The sequence below is a fragment of the Xyrauchen texanus genome, chromosome 10, assembly GCF_025860055.1.
Source record: "Xyrauchen texanus isolate HMW12.3.18 chromosome 10, RBS_HiC_50CHRs, whole genome shotgun sequence".
Classification (NCBI taxonomy): Eukaryota; Metazoa; Chordata; class Actinopteri; order Cypriniformes; family Catostomidae; genus Xyrauchen; species Xyrauchen texanus.
Genome location: NC_068285.1, coordinates 25,243,866 through 25,269,533, shown reverse-complemented (window position 1 = coordinate 25,269,533; position 25,668 = coordinate 25,243,866). Strand labels below are relative to the sequence as shown.

At 38.2% G+C, this 25,668-nt stretch overlaps 1 protein-coding gene across 4 annotated transcripts in view; it reads left to right on the top strand.

Annotated features, from left to right (window-relative positions):
* The window catches only part of LOC127650656 (neurabin-1-like), a 76,362-nt gene that overhangs the window by 31,910 nt on the left and 18,784 nt on the right, over positions 1-25,668 (top strand). For all 4 annotated transcript variants that reach the window (XM_052136224.1, XM_052136227.1, XM_052136225.1 and 1 more), the window contains exons 3-9: positions 7,249-7,381; positions 8,020-8,140; positions 13,169-13,273; positions 16,590-16,725; positions 20,670-20,822; positions 22,499-22,552; positions 23,802-24,031. In XM_052136224.1, coding sequence (XP_051992184.1) covers positions 7,249-7,381; positions 8,020-8,140; positions 13,169-13,273; positions 16,590-16,725; positions 20,670-20,822; positions 22,499-22,552; positions 23,802-24,031 — 932 coding nt within the window. The remainder of the gene's footprint in view (positions 1-7,248; positions 7,382-8,019; positions 8,141-13,168; positions 13,274-16,589; positions 16,726-20,669; positions 20,823-22,498; positions 22,553-23,801; positions 24,032-25,668) is intronic.

Below are 25,668 nucleotides of genomic sequence, written 5' to 3'. Positions count from 1 at the left end.
TTACAGTATTATAATTTCTATGAACCTTGAATACATGAGAGTATAACATTTTCAAACACATTTTTCAAGGTAACTTTTTTTATATAAATATTATGAATTTTCATTCAAGAATATCAAGGAGTTTTCTCAGGGTTCCACCACATGACTTGAAAAAATGTATATCAAAATGAATATCAGATGTTTTTTAAAACTTCACAATCAGTCTTGAGGGTCTAAAGGTGTCCGCTTTGTTTTATGTTTTTTGTGGTCAACAATGGCTACCATCATGTTAATTTGTTAAAAAAAAAAAAACTTCAAGGGGGATGGTGTTGTCAAATATTTATTTGGTGTAAGGGATGGGGGGCATCCTGTTGCTAACCTTACACAATGATTACAAAATTTGTCTAATCATTAAAAACATTTTTATTTATATAAGCTTTATGAAATTAACTTTAAGCCATCAAAACAAAACACATTTGAATAAAAAATGCTAATCAAAGCAATCTTGAATTACCGTAATTTCCGGACTATTAAGCGCACCTGAATATAAGCCCACTGAATAAATTATTTTTTTTTTATTTTGAACATAAATAAGCTGCACATGTCTATAAGCCGCAGGTGCCTACCGGTACATTGAAACAAATGAACTTTACATAGGCTTTAACGAAACACGGCTTGTAACAAAAATAAATAGGCTTTAACGAAATACGGTGTGGCAGCGGGGGCGTGGTCAAGCGCCTGTCCGGGAGAGAAAAGCGGTAAGGGCGCTTACACCTGTGTCTAATTTCAGTAAGCATGGGGAGAGCGGCATAAAAAGGCAGCAGCCACAGAACCTCGAGAGAGAGAGAGACACACGTCAGTCTAGTGTTGGCGCATAGAATTCCTCACGCTGCTGTTTCCAATGTCTTATCATCGACTCATTAAGACCAAGCTCCCGTGCAACAAAATCACTACCGTAATCAGAATGATGGGAAGTTTGAGCGCGCTCGATTTAATCTAAACAGTAAACAAAAAAGTTGTTTGACCTTAACCCGTTCGGCAATTTCATTGGTCTAATGAAAGCTTCACGCCGCCAAAAAACTGAGCACGTCACAGAATGTTTTTTTTTTTTTTTTTTAAATAAAATTTGAAAGCGGGAAAAATCCATATATTAGCCGCGTCATTGTTTAAGCCGCGAGGTTCAAAGCGTGGAAAAAAGTTGCAGCTTATAATCCGGAAATTAAGGTAAACATATACTACTCCACAATATTTTCCACAGTGGTTCATATCCATGAACTTGTTGCACAGAATTTCTGGTTCCCCAACTGTCACTCAATTTCTTCAACACAACAGAATTTGCATGTCCCTACCCCGGATATACGGGTAGGGCATAAAAGGAGGGTATCGTGCATCTGTTAGGTAGATTTCTTTATTCGGAGCCGAGCGGTTGTGTGATCAGCGAGCTGAATTCACTACTGTTCACTCACCTCTGCAAGAAGCTTTGCTGTTGGACTTTGCACCTGCATCAGCAGTTCACGTAACACAATTCAGTGTTGTGGCGTTATTGAATGGGACCCCTAGTGTCACTTCAATCTACACAACGTCGAGTGAGTGACAGATGGGGAATGTCTAGATTACTGTTGTAACCCCGTTCTCTGATGGAGGGAATGAGACGTCCACCTGGCCATGACACTGTACCAACCGCTGTAACGGCCGAACCTTATTCTCGGCTCCTCGGTACAAAACCTATCTAACAGATGCACGATTCCCTCCTTTTATACCCGTATGTCCGGGGGAGGGACATGCAAATTCTGTTCGCCAATTTCTCATTGGCCTTTTCTCAAATTCAGAGGTAACCGTGGCTCCCGAAGAAGCCCCTAGTGTCACTTCAATCGACACAACGTCTCGTTCCCTCCATCAAGGAACGGGGATTTCAACAGTAACCTAGACCTTTGTTTGTGCCTTGCAATTGTCAGCTAAGCAGTGGCTTTTCTGAATCCAGGATCTCACATAATGTCTTGGAGAAAATTTGGAGGGCCAATATTTACCGTCTGTAAGAGGGGTTTCAGCTCTTTAGGGTTTCTGCGTTCACAAGTGGTCTTAACATTGTCAATTTTTTACTTCATGACCACTCTGTATTTCCCTACCATTGTGGAGCTGGAAAATGGAGCAGAGTTCCTGTACTTCATTCTCAGCATAACGGACATCACACTCTTCTGGACAGCTAGAGGGATCCAGTGCTTTGATGTTGTTTATAAAACAACATCAACATATTTGTTCTAACCTAAACCATTCTCCTCTCTAGACTTTTAGCTAGCATCAAATAACAGTTGTCAATTGATGTCTCTGTTGCTGCTCGTATGGTTTGTCAATGACACTCCTTTAAAGAGCTTCAGATCTACTGCTCTCTGTGCCTCCTTTACCCATAGACAGGTACCTCGGCCATGGACTTAATCACATGGACCTGACGAGCGAGACATGCATCCGCCCTGGGAAGAGTCATGTTTCTGTCCTTAAGTAACACTGACAATTCTGCTAGCTCCTCTAAGGCATCATATATTAATGCAAGACTGTGCACAAAGGTGACGCTACAGAGGTATGATTTGCTAAACCAACAAACATGCATCTCTCTGTGGAGCTTTGTTTTGGATCAGTCGAGGCATCTGAAAAGTGTTTGTGAAGTGCTGGTACTGTTGCCATACAGCTTTGATGGTTCTATAACTAGAGGCTATCCATTTAGTGCTAAGAATCCTCCCTATATTCACAAACTGCAAAGCAAGTTCTTGACAGCATGAAGTTAGTTCACAGCGGGTTTTAGCAGCAGCATGATAAAGACTGTAGACCTTGTCAAAAAAATTACTGGAACTGGTTCAGCCCAGCAATCTCTCTACAGGATCTCCAACACTAAGTTCAAGGTGGTGGTTCATAAAGTGCAAGATAAGCATACTGGAAAACAGTTGAACAATTTTTTAAACCATGTGGACAACTCTGTCAGTGGTAAGGAAATGATCCTTAATAATTTAAGTGGTTAATGTTTCTAAGGTTTTGTCTTGTGCTTTTTAAAATTCTCTTCAATTCTCTCTTGTGGTAATCTGATGTTCTGTGTCTGCATTTTTTTTATGCTGAGACTGCTGCTGTGCATTTTTAGTTGACCCCGAAGGCATCATTTTTACTTTGGCCCATTCCTCAGCAACATGCATGTGTCCAGAACCTGTCTCTGGCCCTGATGCTTTTACCTTCTGACAAATGGAGCGTTTAATGAACTTGTGAACTTGTAAAGCTGAGTTGGGGAGGACAATATTATTATGGTTAGCGTAACAAAGGCCCTGCCAAAATTATACTGCCCCCTGGTAAACAGTTCCCTTTGAAGGCAGAGTCTCAAGCTTTTTAGGACACAACCTCCATAGCTAAAAATGTCAGTACCATCATTTTTATGAACCTTTGAACTTTTAAAGCTGAGTTGGGTGAGTTGAGTAGCTAGAAATGTCACCATCAAAAAGGTGATGTTTCTGTGTCCTTATAATCCTGAGTGTAATAATACTATTGCCACAATTTTATTCCCCTCTGGTAAATCCATACTATTGAAGCTACATTAAAATGCTTTTGAGGGCACAGCCTCAATAGCTAGAAATATCTCCATCAAAAATCTGATATCTTTGTGTTATTATAATGCTGAGATCGAGAGGGGAATACATTTTTTACAGGTGTAACTGATGAACATTTTTTCCCCTCTGGTAAATCCGTCCTATTGAAGCTACAGTCAAATGCTTTTGAGGTCAAAGCCTCCATAAGAAGATATGTCACCAGCATAAATGTGATGTCTCTGTGGCCTTGTTATCCTGAGTTTGGGAGGGGAATACATTTTCGGCAGGTTTAATAAGGACATTGCAGAAATTATATTCCCCTTTGTTTAACCCATCCTATTGAAGATACAGTCAAATGCTTTTGAGGGCACAGCCTCCACAGCTAGAAATGTGACTAGCAAAAATTTTATGTCTCTGCATACTTGTAATCCTGAGATTGGGAGGGTAATACATTTTTGGCAGGTTTAATAATGACATTGCTGAATTTATATTCCCCTCTGATAAATCCATTCTATTGAAGATACTGTCAAATGCTTTTGAGGGCACAGCCTGCACAGCTAGAAATGTCACCAGCAAAAATGTGATGTCTCTGTGGCCTTGTAATCCTGAGATAGGGAGGAGAATATAATTTTGGCAGGTGTCATAATGACATTGCCGAAATTATATTCCCCTCTGCTAAACCCATTTTATTAAAGCTACATTAAAAAGCTTTTAAGGGCACAGCCTTCATAGCTATAAATGTCACCAGCATAAATGTGTTGTGTCTGTGAAACTTCTCCTAAAGTTATTGAAAAGGGGGGTTCCAGCACATACTGAAGTAATGTATCTTTGTATAAAAACAATAGCATCAACTCTTTAACTCCATAACATGGCACCAGTTTTTGAGTCAACAGCGGATGTTGATAGATGTCTTTTCAATTAAATTTTTATGAATTATACAAGCCGTAAAATTGTCAAAATGAAGAAAAACATGACCATGTGTTTTGGGCCATAAGGTTTGGAAAATGAATTATAATAATAATAATAATAACAATAATATTCTGAGGTATCTTTATGTTCTTGGCCTTTTATGAGTAAATAATACATCTGTTTTAAAACTAAGGTGAGTTTAATAATTTGGTTTATTTCTGTTTTTTGTAGAGGTAATGATACACTGACATACAACTCTCACAACTATAAACAAAGCGAGAGTATGCTATCTACAGGCCTATTGTTACACAGAAAGCATTTCATTGCCTCTTATATATTCCCTTTGTCTGATATATGTTTCTAAACTCTTTTTTATCTGTAAATGTATCTTTCCATATACACATATTTTTAAAACTCTTTTGTATTTTTTATTATTGATAGTTATATGTTCAGTAAGTGCAAAGGGAAGAGTGAATAAAATGACACCAAGTGAATTATAGAATTAATAATAAAGGTCAAATGCACAAACGTCACATCACCACAGGCTTGGATCGTTAATATCACATTTAATTCAGTGGGACATTAAAAGAACTTTGCTTTGGCAAAACGTAAAATCAAAGAGAAATTAGTATACTTTTCTAACTCAGTCGAAGCCTCGTTTCTGTTTCCAATTTGAATCGTTCTGCTAAATTTGTGCATCATTTATGCTAACTAATTTAAATTGTACTTATTAATGTATGCTTGGACAACACTTCCATGATCATTTTATGCTTTCTTGGTGCTAGCTGTGTATGAAAAGATTGCTTATGAATGGCTAGAGTAAACAAGATAGCACTCAAGCTCGCAGCACCAGCATATCAACTGTGTGACACGCGTGCATGTGAGGGGCAGTCACGAATCAAAATTTGGCACAACAGGCACATACCTGCATTATCGTTCTACATGTAGAACATAGGCTAAGTATAGAAAATTACTCAAGTTAATCATCGATATCTAGGAAATCTCTTTTTTTCCGATAAACATTACGATTGTTTTATCACCCAGCCCTATTGATAACATTGTATTCATCTCTCACAGCAACCCAATAATCTCAGTGATAGATAGCTAAATTACAGGCAATTTAACTTTTAGTTTTTTTTCTCATTCAGGTTGGCTGACATGTCTTCAGCGGGTAGGGTTTTGAAGAGAGGGTGTGTGGTTGAAGTTAGTGATATGAAAGTAATAGCGTCAAATTGAATAAATAAGACATTGACATTTTAAATTAATCACATCTGTTAACACATTCATTTTGATACTAATATTGTCAGTATTTAATAATGGTATTGTAATGTCTGTAACCATGTCTGAGGTTGTCTTTTTAATGATTCCTGAATCTGGGTCAGGGAAGCTGTCTCTCAAGTCAGCATAAAAGGGCAATCTATCTGTTGACCTCTTTTAGTAGTCACATTGAACCCTTTTAAGTAAGGACACAGGTAAGGGAGAGGCAGGTATGTCTATCATTGACAAGGGGCCTTTGTTTGTCTGGGAACCTACTTAGGTGACTGTGGCAGGGCTGAGGGCGGGGCCGGGTCGTGATTCTACACACCCGGTCCCTTTTCAGGCTAATCAAGCTTCCGAGAGGGATAAAGGACGACTGCGGAGGATGGTGCGGGAGAGAAAGATCGTTTACGGACATGTGCTTAAAGTGTAACTAGAGTGCTTAAAAAGTGTAAATGTAAGATTATTGTGAGTGCACAAGATGTAGCTCATGGCATTAAACATTTTTTTCTTCTGCATCAGTTTATTAAAGCAATCCGTTGTTCTGTCAGACACTCCAACATAAAGAATCGGCCACAGACTCTAAATACTGTCCACAACACCTTACTAATAAACCTGTGGACTATGCATAATAACCAGAACATTGCTTACAGCAGGCAATTAAATGTCCAATCATGACTAAATTTGACATTTATTGTTGAATGCGATTAATTTGTACAGAGGCAATGCTTTAAATAATGAGGACGATTTAAGACGCAACTTTTCAAATTTAACTTGCTGATAGTAACTACATGCAAATGCACACTTAAACATTACCAAAAGTGCCATCTTTAATTCATCACTTTAAAATCATCACAGCAAAAAATATTAAACTTCCTAGTTTGTTGTTGGATGATTAGTAGAGCATCATGTCCCAAGGATGTGTTTCTTTCTATGACTTCTGTCAGTTTGTTTACGTCCATCGTCTTCAGTCAGTCATTTAAATGCTGGCAAACAGCCGATTTAAGTCGCTTTTATGATGGATATGAGTCTGATAGATCGAATTCCTCTGTTATATTTTGTAATTAGTGCATTTAAGCTTCAGTTTCATGTGAATTGAAAGTTCACGTTCAGTTTGTGATACCTGGCCATTAAAACGCCATGTGGCCGCTGTCCGTAACCTTCTAGCATGACACCGCCTTCTAGTTGGGCAATACCAACTCGTTCAATTAGTTTTTTTTGTCTCAGGATACATTTGGCAACAAATATTGAATCACAGCCATGCAATTGCAAGGTATCTCATACAAAATTATTTTCAGTGTTGATAAAAATATATAAACAACGTCAGATGCATGATTGTTTTTGGGGGTCTCTCCCCCAATTTTAAGCCAGTGGCTGTCTCTAATGCTCAATATGGATGGTTTGGTGAATGGTGCTGCATTTTCCCAATAAATTGATAATGTACCTGTATTTCAAAAGAGACTCTCAGTCTTTCATAATTTATAAACTCAATGTTTTGAAACCTCAGTAATGTGACATCATGCTGTTTTTTGACTCCCAGGTGTTCAAAACCTACTGCAATGAAGATTATGACCGGAGGAATGAAGAGGTGGACCCGGTAGCATCCTCAGCAGAGTATGAGCTGGAGAAACGGGTGGAGAAGCTGGAACTTCTCCCTGTGGAACTGGAAAAAGGTGAATAATGGGACAATAGTGTTGTGAAAGAGATTTATCTGAGGTTAAATGTTTAGGTCTGGATAAGACTGAATGACAGCTTGATTTTAAACTATGCACTGTAAATTATTGTACAGTGGCCCCCACAAAATATTTTTACTGTAAAGCCACACTTTACAAAGTATGAATGCAATTGCATTAGATTACAAAATATCAAAAAAATATAAAGTAGTGTGATTTTTCATCTTTTGTACAGTATGTCTTGTATATATTTTTGAATATCTTTTGTTTTATAATTTAAACACTTTAAAAGGGCTTTAACAGTCTGCTTGTTATCTTTCTTTAAATTCTACTTGGTTTAACATTTTGTTATCTAATGCAATGTATTGTATGCATTTTAAGTGTACATTTACTTTTTGGAGCCACTTTATAATTCCACATTTTTCCTAAATGAACAGGTATAGATTACAAGGGAAATGTTTTGTATGTGTCTGCATATTATAAGCACTGGAAGTGATCATAATTATTGGTAAGCCATTAATATTGGTCAGTTAACATAAGCAAGCATCCATCCAACCCTCTATTGATTTATCTTTCAATTTGCTCCCCACTTATATTTTTTTCTTTCACTAATTTAATTGGTTGATCATGTTTTTCAGATGATGATGGCTTGGGCATCAGTATTATAGGAATGGGGGTTGGTGCTGACGCAGGCCTGGAGAAGCTGGGCATCTTTGTCAAGACTGTCATTGAGGGTGGAGCAGCAGAGAGAGATGGAAGGTAAGCTAAAGCGCAAATGATCAAAAGTAGTCCTCCCTATGTTCCTACTGCACCCAGAGTGAGTGAATCCCTGAGTGTTCCCTGTGGGTGACTGAGATTAGCATGCTGCCTAAAATTAGAGGAAAGCTCTGGGGCTTTATCACTGCTTACAGCTGAGGAGCTTGACAATCTTATGGAAGAGAGCCAGGTTAGGGAAAAATCTTGCAACTGGCAAAAATATTCCAGTCCAGCAACTTTGATTCCTGTGATCAGGATTAATGAGCTAAGGTGTTTGTAAAGTTATGTGTTTGTGAAAGGAATTTTAAGTTGTGGTTTGAATGCTTTAAAAAATAAATAAAAAAATAATAATTTAACTTTAAAAATGTGCTTCATGTGGAAACCTAAATTAACTGGTTTAGTTCAAGTCAAAAATATTATTTAACATCACTGAATCAGCTTGTATACATAAGATTACACCAGCAAAACTTGGGTAGGATCAGGCTGAACAGCTCATTAGTGTAACATTTGGAGGTAGTTTTTACAGTGTAACACACACAAATGAAAATCCACCAAAGCAATATCCAAGTGACCGATAATGGATAAGTCATGTAAATTCTTTGGTCAAAAGATGTGGCAACCCTGATAAAAACATTTAGATGCAGCATTGAACATACTACACTACAAAATATTAATCATAAAATGTGCTTCATGTGGTAACATATAAATTAACTGGTTTTGCTCAAAAATATTTTGTCAAAATATTATTTAACATCACTGACTCAACCTGACTACATTAGGTTACAACAACAAATCTAATTTTAAGGGTTAAATCTGGTAGAAATAGCTCTGTAAGGGAGCAATTGCAGGTTACCACATTTTACACTGTAAACGGCAAAATAAGCATGTATTTTATATTTAGAAGCAACAGACCTTTCTGACATAACTCTCCTGTTATGTGCGGGTCATTTTGTATCTGTGTAAGAGTTAAAAACAGTGGAAAAACTATATTTAATCTTGAGTTTGGTCAAAATGCTTTTGGGTTATCCTCAACATTGTCTAAATTAACATATTGAAAATATATATTTTTAGGTTTTTATAATATTTCTTTTTTCCCCTCCCCTTTTCTCCCCAATTTGGAATACCCAATTCCCAATCCACTCTAAGTCCTCGTGGTGGCGTAGTGACTCACCTCAATCCAGGTGGCAGAGGGCGAATCTCAGTTGCCTCCGCGTCTGAGACTGTCAATATGCACATCTTATCACGTGGCTTGTTGAGCGTTTTATTGAGGAGACATAACGCGCATGGAGGCTTCACACTATTCTCCACGGCATCCACGCTCAACTCACCATGCGCCCCACCGAGAGCGAACCACATTATAGCGACCACGAGGAGGTTAACCCATGTGACTCTACCCTCCCTAGCACCCAGGCCAATTTGTTTGCTTAGGAGACCTGTCTTGAGTCACTCAGCATGCCCTGGATTCAAACTCGTGACTCCAGGGGTGGTAATCAGCGTCTTTAATAATATTTCTTAATATTATGGACTTTTTGTTTACACCTATTATGTTTGGGTCAAATTTGACCCGTGGGTAAATAATACTGGTTTTCAATGCAGCTGTGAAGCTTCTCTTGATTGAGGATTGTCAATATCTCGCCAACTCTCTTTCTCTCTTACACACACACACACACACACACACGTTGGGTTTTCATGTTTTATGAAAAATATAGCCAGGCTATATGCACGTTTAGGCCACGTGAAGTGTCGAATGCCCGCTGGCAGGAGGTCACGGGACAGATCCAACAGGTGACACTGGTTGACAGACTGAGATGACTGGCTGATGCACCTCCTGTGCCCCCTACTATGCCAACTTGCTGTGCTTTAGCCACCCGGCGCTCTGCTCGTTGTTGTGAGCGTTGCTCCTCTGCCCTCCTTGTTGTTGAAAAGCGACTGCCTCCAACTGGCCAGTAGCATCCTTCACAAGCCTCCTCCAAAGAGGCTGATCTTGACACTGCTGGTACCAGTCATCGGCAAGTCCACTCAGCTCCACATACTCCTGTACCACATCACTCCATCTCTTCTCCAGCCCGTGCCGCGCCCGCTTAGCCCCCTCTATCCGGCCGAACAAAAGCTGTTTAGGCATGCAGTGGCCAGGCATACGGGCTAAATGACCCAGCCAATGCAACCTGGCCTGCCGGAGGAGCTCACCGATGGGACTTTGTCCACATCTTTCAAAGATTTGTGAGCTCCTCACACAATCCAGCCTGGTTAATCCCAGGATGGATCTTAGGCAGGCCAGCCTAAATGTTTTTAACCGGCGAAGATGTTCCATTTGGGGGGTCCACGTTTCGCAAGCATAGAGAAGGGAGGGAATGACCGTGGCCGAGAGTACCCGAAGCTTTGTGAGGAGCAACAAACTGGGTAGCTTCCACACAGCGTTACGCAACCGATGAAAAGATAATGCCGCTCGACTGATTCGGAGTGAGACCTCTGCTGTCAAACCTGAGCTGGTCATAAGCACATACATCCCTGTGGGTGGCTGGCTGAGGTGCCATCTTTGGAGGAAGTACTGAAGGTGATCCTGAGCCTGAGACCAGGAAAGGCACCGGGCAGAGACGATCTCCCAAGCGAAATGCTGAGGGAGGGTGGCGTTTGTGCACAGACTGCCCTACATGACATCATAACAACAGTCTGGACCACTAGGCAGGTTCAGCAGGATTGGAATGATGCCCTGGTGGTCCTTCTCTTTAAAAAGGAGGACCACACGGATTGTAACAACTATAGGGGCATCTCGCTCCTCAGTGTGCCAGGAAAGGTCCTGGCAAGGATTATTCAACATCGCCTTGCCAGGCACGCTGAGGAGAGGCTTGCGGAGCCCCAGTGATGTTTCAGGAAAGGGCTTGCACAAATGCCATATTCTCTGTCCGTCTGCTACAGCAGAAGTGTAGGGAATTCCAGCAAGACCTACATCTCTGCTTTATGTGCTTATGACACACACACACACACACACAGTCTTTTCTAGTTCAACTGCGCAATGTTGATTTGACATTGCAGCGTATTTGTTGTACAATAATAAATGCTCTATCTTGAATATTCCTATGCTTGTAATTTTGATAAATATAAACTATGATTCTGTTTTTCTATCAAACCAATCAAATTAGTAAGTAATCTAAGTATCATCTTATTTTAAGTAGTGTAAATACTTACAGTAAAGCTAAGGATTTCTGTATATCTTCTGTACACGTGTAATACCATAACTAAAACATAGGTGGCGCTCTTTCCTGTTAAACTGTGTGAAAACATGTAGGTAAGCCTATGTCAATGTTCATAATTTATAGATGAGTGTGCTGTAAATATGCTGAAAATCTATTGAACTCTATACGGGTCATTTTTGACCCGAACATCACAGATGTTATTATTTTTAAACATAACAGAACGATTAAGATTACAAGCAACTGCGTGCTGTGCATCAATGTTTCAAAAAGACAGCTGAATGACTAGAATGTAATTTTCTCCACTATTAACTCTCTGTCTGTCTCTGAGCACTGTGTAACAATGTAGGTTAGGGACATTCATATCTTTCCCCTGGAGTCTGTATTTTTCATTTTTGCATAAATAAATAAGAATTTTCAGCTTTCATTAACCACAGTATAATGGAGACATTGCAGACTGCAACTGAAGGTCAAGCTGTGCTTACACTAGACTCTTTAGATGCACATTAGCATCCAATCTTGAAAGCGTCCCTCCACCTGCTTGCCTGCATTTTAGACAAGATTTACCAGGAGCCTGGTTTCCAGACAGGAATCAGGGGTCAGGGGAAATTTTTCAAATTCACTAAGTTCATTACAGATATCACACAGTTGGAGCTCTCCGTGCAAACACTACGATTCTGAAAATTATATTATCACATGTTGTTAAGGAGATTGCTTCAACTTGTAAGCCCCATGCTGTGAGCGTAAATCTGTCTGTCCTGTGAGCATTACGCTTTAGCTGCTGAAATGAAACAATGTGACCACAGGTCCAACTGCCCTGTGTGACCTACAGAAAAACAGTGTTCATAGTTCTAGGACAAGGCAGGGGTTTCCAAACTGTTTTGTCTGCTTAAAAACCATGACCTAAATTATTTACTCATAGTAGTGTTTTAAATAAATACATAATTTAACTTGATTAAATTCAAAAAATAATATATTAACAACAATATATGATGTATTTCAATAAAAAAAATAAAAAAAATACATTTATTTTCATCATTTAGTTAACATTATTTTATTCCAAACCTGAATTACTTTTTTCTTCCGTGGAACAGAAAAGGAAATGTTTGGCTTATGTTAATCTCAGTCACCATTCACTTTTGTTGCATCTGTTTTCCATACAATGAAAGTGAATGGTGACTGAGGAATTTATTCTTCATAACATCTCTTGTGTCCCACTGAAGAAAGAAAGTCATAGCGGTTTGAAACAACATGAGGGTTTACATTTTTGTGTGAACTATCCCTTTAATTAATTTGCCATTTGTGTGGCATTTTGCATTTACACTGCAAAAGCAGCATAGAAGCCATGTTTAAAGTGGCATATTAACCATGAAAATTTGCATTTACTCTGATTTTTGAATGCCGCACAGAGGTGGCACAAATGTATTTACAAAGGTGCAAAGAAGTTTAAAGCAACTCTGAGCATTTTGTTCACACTGAACCAAAGCCACACTAGAGCTGCCTGTATCAAAACCAGTATGTTTTAGTACAGCTTGGAGCTGGCACCTTAACTCTGGCAAATACCCTACAGTTTCAACCCGAACCCTGCGTTGGAAAACACTGTCCCACATACAGCACATCTCCATATTTGATTCATTAAAAAAAACAGTAGTCATAACAGAGTTATGAAAAGGCCTCAGGCAGAAAAAAATTATGCTTTTATTACAGTGTTATTTAAGAATCACAATGGGAAGCAGAGAAATGATGATACTGTTATAAAAACCTGTTTTAAAGTTTGCAGCTTTTTTTTCTAATAGCGCCTCTGAAGCAACCACTAATATATAACCACCATTTTCCACAGGATTAAAGTGAATGATCAAATAGTGGAGGTTGATGGCACCAGTCTGGTGGGTGTGACTCAGAGCTTTGCTGCATCTGTCCTGAGAAACACACAAGGAGTGGTCAGGTAAGATGCCAGATATCCACAGTCATTTAAGTTTAATTTGATAGCTCATCCAAAAATGAAAGCTGTCATCATTTACGCACCTTCTTGTTGTTCCCAACCCGCATGATTTTCTCTCTTTCATGGAACACAAAAGGAGGTGTTAGGCAGTGAAATGAAAATGAATGGTGACTGAGGCAATCTCTAACATTCTGCTTAACATCTACTTTTGTGTTCCATGTAAGAAGGAAATTAATACAGCTTTGGAGCAACCTGACAGTGAGTAAATTATGACATAATGTTCATTTCTGGACAAACTATCACTTTATTTATTCCGTTTTGCCTTTTAATTCTACCAGATCCCTCATCCAAATCATCACCACTGTCTTAACAAAGCTGCTAGAATGACCAATGTTATTATTAATGTATAAAATACCATGACACACCATCATCCCTCCCGCTCACTCAGGACTACTATGAGAAAAACACTGGCTTCTTATTAGTGTCTAAACGCCCCTTAGATGCTTCAGAACAGAGCATGCTTTTGAAAAGCATACCAGCTTGCAGGAGGACTTCACACCATGAGCGAACAAGGCTCTCCATTAACAATACGACAGCACAGCGTGAAGGAGCATATTATTATTATTAGACAGAAGCTGTCAGTGGTGTATTCTTCTTCCTCTGTAAATATAAACACACAGTCACCTCACTGCTGCTGGCTCTGCAATTACTGCCAATTTAATGCCAATTTAATAACTGATTAGAATTCAGAATTGACTTTGAATCATATTTATGTGCATAGAAGTCCCCGGAAATCAAAATTGGAGTTTTGTGAGTTGTAGTCCATGTCTATTAGCTTTGAAGTCATCTATATGTTAGGGTACTACAAAAAGTACAAAAAATGTACTTAAAGCAAGGATACGCATTTAAAACTACAGTCATTCTCTTCCAGGAAAACAGAGCAAAAATATTGATGACTCATCTCACACTACAGATCTTTGTCCAATCAAATGCTTTCAAGAAGGAGAATGCCCCTCCCCTAAAACCATTTGCAACCAACTAGCAAGTATCAAATCATGGTTCAGGGCTGTTGACTATTTGAAAAAACCGATGAGTACTTTGTTCTGTCCCAATCAAACTTCTTGTTTCAATAGAAAATATGTCAACACAAGAAAGAAAACACATGTCAGTTGATTCAGTGTCTTTAAGGAGCTATTTCTACTAGATCTGACCTTTTAAAGATGACTTTTGTTGTTGTAAGCTAATGTAGTCAGGTTGATTGATATTTATATGTATGCATTTGGCAGATGCTTTTATCCAAAGTAACTTACAATACATTCAAGGCATACATTGTATCAGTGTGTGTGTGTGTGTTCCTTGGGAATTGAACCCATGATCTTTGTGTTGCTAGCACCAGGCTCTATAATTTTTTTAGGTTGTCTGATAAAATGTTTTTATAGTGTGCCACATGGCCAACCAGACTGCACCACAGGTGTTAGCTGACAGCCTGGGTGTGAAGATATATTTACATATCTAGTAGTACGAAGGTCTCAAAAAACACAGTTTTAGGATTGTTTTATTTTTCTATTTCAACTGTCTATTCTTTCCTTTTTCTTTGATTCACTTCCCTCCTTCTCATAATTCCTCTCTGAAATCACCAATGAGGCAGCATGGCCCAGATTCTAGATCAGCTATATTTAAACTACTGTAGGATTTAAGGCAGGTCTTAAACTGTATCTGCTCCAGAGACACCAATAAATATATCGAGATTGACTCTCTATTAAGAGTGTTTCGTGGCTGTGATGATTCAGTGTCAGTGTCAGGGGGCTTTTAGCAAGTTGTCAAGAACGCCTCCTCGCCGGGTTAGGTGATGTATACATCCTCAAATGCATCCTGTCACTCCAGATGTACGTGAATCATGATGGCAGGTTTTACCTATAAGAGAGCTTTGTCCCGGAGCAGTTGGGACTCCCTGCGTGTGGTACTGAGCTGGAAGAACTGTTTCCAGGTCAGCTGCATTGTCGAAGTAACAGAGATGCTCAGCATCAAGGGGTATTTGGTCCAGTTGTTGCTTTAGATTGAGATCAAATTTGGGCCGTTATCTGCAGCTAATGCAAAGTGATTAGGACTCCCTGCTGAATGCTCCCCTGCTAGTTCTCTTTTTAATGGATTTTGCGCTGTAAAACTGAGTGAAAGTAGAACACTCAATTTAAGTGAAATTTTGCATTATATTTTCTTGTAGGATTATTTTCATAAATATTCTCCATTCATCACACTGACCTCCCACCATCTTCCTTGAAATACTTTGTGGCGTATGTAGTTATATCCCATTGGCAAAGTTAAAATGAAAATCATTACTTGAAGCCAGACAATTCAAGAACTTGACATACTTTAACTTTATTGAATTAGAACAGGTGTTAACTGAGTTAACTGAATGACACTCAATTTAACCATCCACCTCTTTATATCTGTGTAACACGGTAAAGGTTGGGAAAGGAGGAGGAGGGAACCAGCTGAACTGTCAAAATAATATTTAATTTATACAAAAAGTCACACAACATAAACACACACATGGCAGCTGCATGTGGCTCTCTCTCTCCAAAACTGCGAGGGGAGGGAAAAACTAAAAAGAAGAGAGGGGAAGGGCAAGGGCTCCATGACAGTGAGAGAGAGAGGAGAGAGAGAGAAAAACAAAACTTGCTCGCCGGTTTCCCAGACACGGCGTCACCTTGTCCTCGGTCACTCCTCCACCCTCTGGTGGACGACAGCCGCAGCGGTTGATCTTTGTGTTGGCCGGCAGCGAGCCTGGAGTGGTGGAGCCGTCCAGGCGGTCGGTAGCAAACCCCTCCATCCCCTGGCGGATGACCACGGCTGTTCCTTTGGGTGGATGGCAGTGGTGAGGACTCCACAACAGCACATCCCACCTCCTTCCCGAGCTTCGGCACCAATGTAACACAGGTTAGGTTGGGAAAGGAGGAGGCAGGAACCGGCTGAACAGTCCAAATAATATTTAATAAGAACTTAAACCAAAAGACACACAACAGAAACACACACATGACAGCTGCATGTGGCTCTCTGTCTCCCGATCTGCCGTGTTCCACCGCATTTATCCCTCTCCTCCACTGATTAGCCCAATTGGGGGCCGGGCGTGCGTAGTCACGACACGGCTCCGCCCTCCTCCTTGTCACAATCTGCAATGTTTATTTAAAATCTGTTCTTTTCTGTTTTTGTCTTCATTTGAAAATCAATAGCTCAGATCTTTCAGATATAGCCTTTACTTTCCTTATTTGATCTTCATTTAATCCTTCCCTTCTCATTGGTAGTTGGAATGTCTTTGCAGGTTTGTGATAGGCCGAGAGCGGCCGGGACAGCAGAGTGAGGTGGCTCAGCTCATCAGTCAAACTCTGGAGCAGGAGAGACTTCAGAGAGAGATGATAGAGCAACAGTATGCTCAGTACGACGCTGATGATGATGAGGTAAGGACAGAACAGGTCTCCAGATCAGAGCTTGTCTGAGCATGTCAAAGTCTGTCTGAACAGGTTAATCAACAGTCAAGAGCCAGTTGGAGCAGGTTCAAATCTACTTTTACCAATTTGTTCACGCTACAAGCCTAAACCTATAACAACTTGCCACATTAAAGTGCAACAAGAGGGAACCAGTTCTTCCGGTCAAAACCTATATATTCAAGTTACAGTTGATGGGTTGCAGAGGTTCTATTTCGTTAACAGATCTATTGCATATTTTTGTCGCAATATCTTACAATCCATTTGTTTATAACATGAGGGTATTCTTCAAATGTTGCTGTCGATTAAGATAATTCTTTCTTTTTCTTTCAATTCTGAATTTGTTTTTCAGAATAGTCCAAATACTTTTTAATAAGTATATGTCTAATGCAGTGATTCCCAACCCTGTTCCCGGAGCCACCCAGCACTACACATTTTGGATATCTCCCTAAAATGATTCATCTCATCAGGTAGTGGAGACTCCAAGACCTGAATTGGGTGTGTCAGATATGGGAGATATAAAAAATGTGTAGTGTTGGGGGGCCTCCAGGAACAGGGTTATAAATAGGCTAATTTTATTTCATTTTTTTAAACCTTAGAAAGTAATCTCACATGCATCTCCTCTAGAAGTCTTCCAGCAATGTTCCAAATTGTGCTTAGTTTTGCCTAAAAGTGAACTTGTAAATCAAATTCTTCCTAGATCAAATAATTTGAGCTATTATGTCCACATTAATTTTAAAGCTCTATACTCTTAACAGTTTGTCAACAATTGTCTCATTTGTTTATATTTTTATCTATTTTAAATCATTTTAGGAATAGCATCTAAGGCAAAATTGATACTTAAATGAAGCATAACTTAGAACATCATTAAAGGGATAGTTCACCCAAAAATGAACATTCTGTCATCATTTACTCACATTTATGTCGTTCCAAACCCGTATGAGAAAAACGGAGATGCTTGTTGTATTACAAATCACTAATTTCTTATTAACAGATCAGGTAACTTTCCATACAAAAGGGCCACAAGTCTGTTTTCACATCTGTTTGTCTGATGCATACTGCGATTTGTTTTCGAGCCATCCAGAAAGAAACTTTCCATAATGCATGCAGGGCTGTCATAGCAATAGGATTCTATATTAAAGCTCTGATGACTGACTGAAGGAAACATTGAATTAATCGTCCACTACGATTTAGAGATAATTACATCAGTAGGCCTTTCAAAACAATTTCTACCTTATGATTCGGAGGACATGCACAATTTAGCATGATAAGCTCTCGTGCAGTGAAAAATGATGCAAGACTTATATGTGCTAATGTAAGAGTGAATTAATGCCCTTCATTATTTGTTAGTGAGAATCTAAATTAGTGTTTGAAATAATGGCTTTTTAAAGACATTGATTTCTACTTCAGCTTTCTGTCTTTTCTCTGTTATCTTCTAAGCATCCTTTTCACAAGAAATACTGAAACACTGTACTTGTTAAAAATATGAATTTTGGCAGTGTATTGCATCAGAATATCACATTATAAATTTTAAGGCTCTGTGTTTGAATGCTGATGTCAGCTTTATGCAGTGGTCTTTGGATCTAACGGACATGCGTGATGTAAATGCACATTGTTTTATTTGTTTCTAATGTGCTGTTGTGTCTGGATATTTTGTAGCGGCTGGCTGAAATGCAGACTGAGCTCTTGAAATGGCTGTGTGATCAGCACTGTTTTATAATTCTGGCACAGGCTCCTTTTCCCTGCAGACCGGCTGCCTAGGAGGAATTGTAATGAATGTAACAGTCCTTGGAAAAGATTAGTGTGTTTGTGTGTGTGGGTGAGTGGGTGTTTGTATTTGAAAATGTACTGTGTGTGTTTCTGAGTCTCAGAAAATGTAAATGTATTTGTGTGTGCAATGTGTCATATTAGTGTCATGCAAGAGGGGCCTCACAAAATGAATGTTTAAGGGCTGGTGTGTTCAGTGAGCCAGAATGTTGTGAACCTTCCTAAAATCTTGCTGTGCTGTGGATTAGCAGCTCCCAAAAAGATTCACAAATTAATTGCCAGCAGTAAATGGCCTTCAAGGAATAGTTCACCCAAAAATGAAAATTCTGTCATGATTTGATCACCCTAATTTCGCTTCAAACTCTCTGTCCCACTGCCACTCCATGTTGGCCTTTTCCCTCTCTTTTTAATATTAGTTATTTAATTTGGTACCATCGCCGTTACAGCGTACAAGTACCGCATTTTTTTTGTTGCTTTCCCTCCCCTTGTCCCATCGCTGGTCCAGGTAGACAGAGATGACCTGTCAGCAGATGTGGTGGAAGGTACGCAACACATCAATAATACAACATTTTGTAATTACTTTTAACCAACTGGTCCGAATGTCATTTTTAGTGGATGTATGATGTCAGTTCCCCTTAAGTTCACACAGGTGTCCAAGCAGAGTAACCACGAGGTAGTTCATCGAATTAACTATGGCAGTTTTTCCACAGTTTGACAACCAGAAAGAGTCCAAATACTTATTAGTCTAAATTTTCAACAATATACCATCTGTCTTTTTATAATCTAAACCTTAAAACTTTTTTTTGGTAAAATGTTATACCAATGCTACTTTGGGTGTGTCTCAATCAGCTCTCTAGTTCAGTAGTCAGGGCACTGCTCAGGGAGTCCCAATCCTAATCGCAAAATCGTTCCAGTGCAATGAAACATTTTCTCCCTACAAATTCCCAGAATGCACTATAAAATCCAGGGAGATTTGGTGCTCATTATGTTCCCTTACTGGCACATTGTCATGTGCTCATTATCTAAAGGACTTATAAGACTTCAGAAGACAAGTGTAAAACTATGTAAAATTTGTTGTTACAATTAGTTTCCACATCCATGTGTGGAAAGGTAACCTCCGGTCTGTTAATTTGTTGGTGACACATACTAATTGAATGTGTCACTGCAAAATGAGTTAATTTGCCCCTTGAGGGCATGTGAGAGGTAAAATCACACTGATGACATGGGAGTCTGTGTGCTCTTCATTTTGGTACATTTCCTCATTCTGCATATTATGTGAAAGACAATAATAGAGAAACAGATGAGACACAAATGAGACTTAGGTTTATGAAGTTTAAACTGTACAGTAGCACAGGCAAGGTTATATCCTGCCTGGCAGGATAATTTGATCTGGAAAGGAGGCCTCCCAGGGAACTGCCCTGCAATCAGATATGAGTCCCAGCCAAGCGGAACCAACCTGACTGTGTGTCTGCACATCAATTCACCCAAAATAACTTGGCAGACCCACACTCAAGCAGGAGAAATAGATGCTGCATTGATCTTTTTTATTGTCAAAAGATAGCCGGCATACCTCAAAATACATCTGCAATTCTTGGCTAAAAAAATTTAAGAGGTGCTTAAGATGAAATGTTTATTTTTAGAGTAGATTTTTTGTGCTTGCCCTTGCTAAACTTGTCGCTACAATGCTAGTGTGTTGTTACCAAAGCATTGCTGTGCGTTTGCTAAGATGTTCTGAATGGTTTTTAGTGTGTTGCCTGATGCTTCCTAGTGTGTTATGGGGGATTGCTAGGTGATTGCTAGGGTGTTCCGGGTGGTTGTTGAGGCTTTGTTATTGGCCCAAGTTAAAAGAGCCCACCACAAAGTCTCCATGATGGTCTGTTTTTCAGATATGTCCTAGCTCCCTCCTTTATTGTGTTAAAGTGTCTTAATCTTAAGTATTTAATGTGTCTCAATTGGCCAAATTTACCAATTAAATATAATTGTTTAAGTATCAAATATCTACGGATATTGTTGTTTTTAATATACAGCATCTTGGAGACACAAAGCTTGTAATAAGCATTGCACATCTTATTAAAGATAGAGTCTCCGGTCCACATTGATCGCTTCAGTAAATGTATGGTGGATGTTTAATCCCATGTGTCTGTACTCAGACAGGTGAGTATGCCACAGATGAGGAAGAGGAGGCGGGGCAAACGGGAACAAACAGAGATGTGGCCATTGAGGTATTTGATTTACCTGAAAACGAGGATATCATCTCGCCATCTGAACTGGATGCCACCAAGCTCTATCAGAAGTTCAGAGAGGTAAGTCCTCACTGCATCCTGTTCATCCCTGAGTTTAGAAAATAGATGTTGCATTGGTCCTTTTCCATTTTGTCTATACTCACCTCACATCTTACTAATTATTTTGTTTTGTCTGCCTACAAAATCGCCTGACCAAAATTCAGTGTATATGCAAAAAAAATAAAAAATAAAACATAGAAAAGAAAAGAAAATAATATAACCAAGTTATCAGCATTTTGGCTGGTAAGATAATTAGTATTGGGTACTGCAAAAGGATACACAGTTTTGGTTGCATTGCAGTCTTACCCTTGTTATGTATTGTAAGTGACGTGAGCGATTGAAATAAAAATATACAAATCTGACTTCTAACGACATTTACGTTGTGAAAATTTCCCATCATACGTTTTTTGAGGATGTTTTTTTTATTATAATATTTTTTTCCAGAAGATTGTGAAATAATACTCACATTAAAGGGATAGTTCACCCAAAAATGCAAATTTTCTCATCATTTACGGTACTCACCCTCATACCATCCTAGGTGTGTATGACTTTCTTTCTTCTGCAGAACTGATATTAAGATTTTTTTTTGAAGAATATTTCAGTTTAGTGGGTCCTCACAATGCAAGTGAATGGTGACCAGATCTCACAAGGTCCAAAAATGACATTAAGGAGGCATACAAATAATCCATATAACTTCAGTGGTTAAATACATAACTTCTGAAGCAATATGATAGGTCTGGGTGAAAACATCAACATTTAAGTCCTTTTTTACTATCAATTTACCTTTGACCAGCCCCAAACAGTAGGTGGCTGAATGAAAAATTCAAAGATTACAAGTTAAAAAAGGACTTAAATATTGATCTGTTTCTCACCCCACCTATCATATCACTTCAGAAGATATGGATTTAATCACTGGAGTCTTATGAATTACTTTTATACCGCCTTTTGGGCCTTCTAAGTTCTGGTCACCATTAACTTGCATTGTGAGGACCAACAGAGCTGAACTATTTGTAAAAAATCTTCGTTTGTGTTTTGCAGATGAAAGAAAGTCATAAAAATCTGTGATGGAATGAGGGTGAGTAAATTATGAGAGAATTTTAATTTTGGGTGCACTATCCCTTTAAGCCAACAAAACATGTGCCTGCACATTTTTGTGACATGTTTAGTTTTACCAAGAGATGAAGACTATCAAGTGAAATAATGACCTGCACTGTTTGTCACAAATATGCATGGAAAAATCCTGTAGGGACAAAATATATTTTATAGTATATTATTCTGTATTTATATACTACTGCTAAGAAATATGTAATGCAGGTAAAGCTTCACTATTTACCTGCCCTAGGTAATGGTTGCAAAAAGTTCATTTTGGACAATGCCTGTTTAATCTTAGAAGAAGTCAGTATTTCCAGTATTGGCTTGAACCAAGGACAATCTAATGCATATACTGATCTTCTTATAAACTGATGCAGACGAGAGACCATGTACTTGGGTGAGAAATCATAAAATCATTGCATTACAGAGCTCACTTCTTCATTTCTCTTCTCTTGCTCTCTTTTGCTCCCTCTCTCCTGTTCTGTCTTTCGAGTGATGACTTGCAGAGAGAGGGAGTGTTGTCATGGTCTGTGCACTTAGAGAGAAACACAGTCCTTGAGTATTCACTCATCTTCTTCTGCTCTCTCTTATCACTTTGTCTACAGCTGCATATTAAACACACTGTCACTGAAGCTGAGATCCAGAAACTCAAGAACAAGGTAAGAGGCTGCCAGCTAACGATTATCTCTCAATAAGTGTAAGCTACAAACTGGAGTTTTTTGTAAGTTAACTTATTATAATGTTGACTGCAGTGCATTGCAGGGACAGAACAACAGGCATTTTTTCACAATTGTGCCTCTTAAAATGTTTGTAACCTTGTTATGCCTAAATAGAAACCTGATTTTGGGGGGTTTCTAGCAATAGACATTAAATATCAAATTAAACTTAAATGAATGTAAATCAGATGTTTATTGTAAATGTTGTACTGCTATGTTGCTTGGAACCGCACTCAAGACTTTCACCCACTGTTGCACTTGTGTATATGGTTGAGTGACAATAAAGGGATTTGATTTGATTTGATTTTGATTTGAACACATTTTTCATAATAAAGAAAAAAATATATATAGTAGATCAGAGATAATCTTTAGATAATAGTTTATTTAACAATCTACTAGTTCTCATTACTAAAACATGGGATTTGTGCGTCTAATGATAACACCTCCAAAAAGTAATGGGACATCCATTTGTATCCTAATCTTGGAAAGTGCCAATTCACCTCTACACCAGACTTTATAGTCTATTATCATTAATAAACTGAGCAAGATCAGAACTGCATTCACAGGGCTCTTGCTATTTCTTTGGCTCATTTGATACCATGTTGAAATTTTCTATTTTTTCTTAAGACAAATTCCTCTAATAAAGATGGGAAAATATTATTACACAATTAAAAAGATAAAGTATATTTTGTAGTTTTCCCCTTCAGGCCATATTCTGATTTTAGATCTATCGGGATTTGATTGGATTGTGAAAAGGTGCTATTATATTATTGGTTAGTAATATTATGAATTAATTTTCCTCATCTGTGCAGCCATATTGACGCCACCAAAAAGCTGTTTTAGAGGCAGAGAAATTTATTTCATTTGATGAAAGTTTATGAAAACAAACTTCCTTTTTTATCTGTATTTATTCAAATAACATGCACAATAAGACCAAGAACATTTACTGTAAAAGTACTGTAAATAGGCTCAATTGTGATTTCATGTTGTCTTTAGTATTTGCTTTTCTGACAGTTCATTTGCTGCCTTTGTGGGATGTTTACCTTCATTTTTTTATTTTTAAATATTTAATTATGGGAAGGTATTCAAACCATGTGTCCCTTTTTAAAACACTGCTGTTAAATGTCATGAAACAAGCATGATCAGCTGTACCATTTCTTCTCTGCCCCTGCGTCCTGCGCTCTTCATTTAGCTGGCTGCAGTGGAAAAAGAGAAGGCACGATGGGACAGAGAGAAGACACAGCTAAAGCAAAGCATCGAGGACAACAAGGAGAGGATGCTGAAGTTAGAGACCTACTGGATCGAGGCTCAAACGTTGTGCCATACGGTCAATGAGCATCTGAAGGAGGCCCAGAGTCAGTATCAGACCCTGGAGAAGAAGTACAACAAGGCCAAGAAGCTCATTAAGGACTTCCAGCAGAGGTACATTTCTACTGAGATGATCTTTGCAGTACTTTAACTGTATCATCAAAATATAAGAGTCCTAGGGAATAGTAATTACATTTAAGGTAATTCTAGTATCAGCACAGTGCTGAAAACAGAAGATGAGTGTCTTGATTATATAGTTATCATAATACTTCAAAAGACCACATATGAACTAATTACAATAAATGGCAGTAAAAGAGATTCTGAGATTTTAAATAAGCTATTTCCCTTAGTTCTGTGCACAAAATGAAAATGTCTTGCTGTCTACTGCCTAATTTAATTTATTTAAATGGAACCTCAAAGTGACTGATTTGGAATGCTCTATGTCATCACATGAAGTTCACATGAGGCTCGAGTAACAACTGATTTCAATAAAGTTTAGCATTAGCATGTTGCTATGACACTTAAGCCAGTGTTTCCCAACCTTTTTTCTGTAATGTTTGAAATTCGGCTATGCAGAAAATAAATAATTAAAATGTCACATACAGTGCTTGTGTTAGACTTTCTTATCGTCCGTCATTTTGACGGACAGGGTCGTAAAAATTCCATCATAATCTATTATAACCCGTCATATTAATTTTCATATTTTAATGATAAGACATTTAATTTTCTTTTTAAATAATAAAAAGCTTTTATTTTCATATTTTCACATTTTCATTTTTAATCATGAACTTACAGGATGGGCATATAGCAGATTATGCATTTATTTATTTATGAAGAGAACAGATGAACAACAGAGACACCACACGAAGCAGATGAACGTTTTTTTTCCCCGCAGTGACAGCGGAGGCCACTAAAAGAGAGAAAAAAATCTTGCAGTTGCTTTGATAGCAGAAAGTAATAAAAGGACTCGTTTATGTTTAATTAAATTAGTTCAATAACTGGGGTCTCTGATATTCATAAACGATAAGGTAACATTTAATTAAAATAAATAATGAGACATTCAATATCTCTTCACAAATTTGGACAGTTTTTAAATATTTCTTGTTGCTTATTACTCTCAAAGACATTATTGGTGAAGCAAAAACGAAAAACACTTTGGTGTAAAGTGGTGTCACTTCACAGTCATAACTTATAAATATAAATTATAAATAATACTCATTCTTGCACATTAATAATTGCTCTTCACAATCACAAAAGTGACTGATAATATTACTTTCAAAACTGCGGATTTCTCCGAAAGATGAGGAAAAAAATGTCATGCATTTATTTTGTGTAATTTTATAATTTTCCACCGCACACCTGACAATCTTTCACGGCACACTAGTGTGGTTGGGAAACGCTGACTTAAGCAGACATAAAAAACAGCTAACACAAATATGCTGAAAGTCACATTTTTATTAAATTTAACTAATTTATTAAAATTTTTTGCTATTGAATGAATTATAAGGTACGTTCCTCTGCCATCTTAAAGTTTTTCATTGACATTTTTGTGTTAGCATGTTGCTAAGCAAACAAATTGACACTCTTAATTAGCATAATAATATATATTACACCCAAATACTGGGTAAACTAGTCCTCTACTAGACTATTAGGTAGAAAATCCTCTCTTGTGTGCCTTGAGTTTAATCTTCATGATGCAGTGGGATCTGCAGTGCCATTTCTGTGTAGCTGAGGACTTTTATGTCTACTAA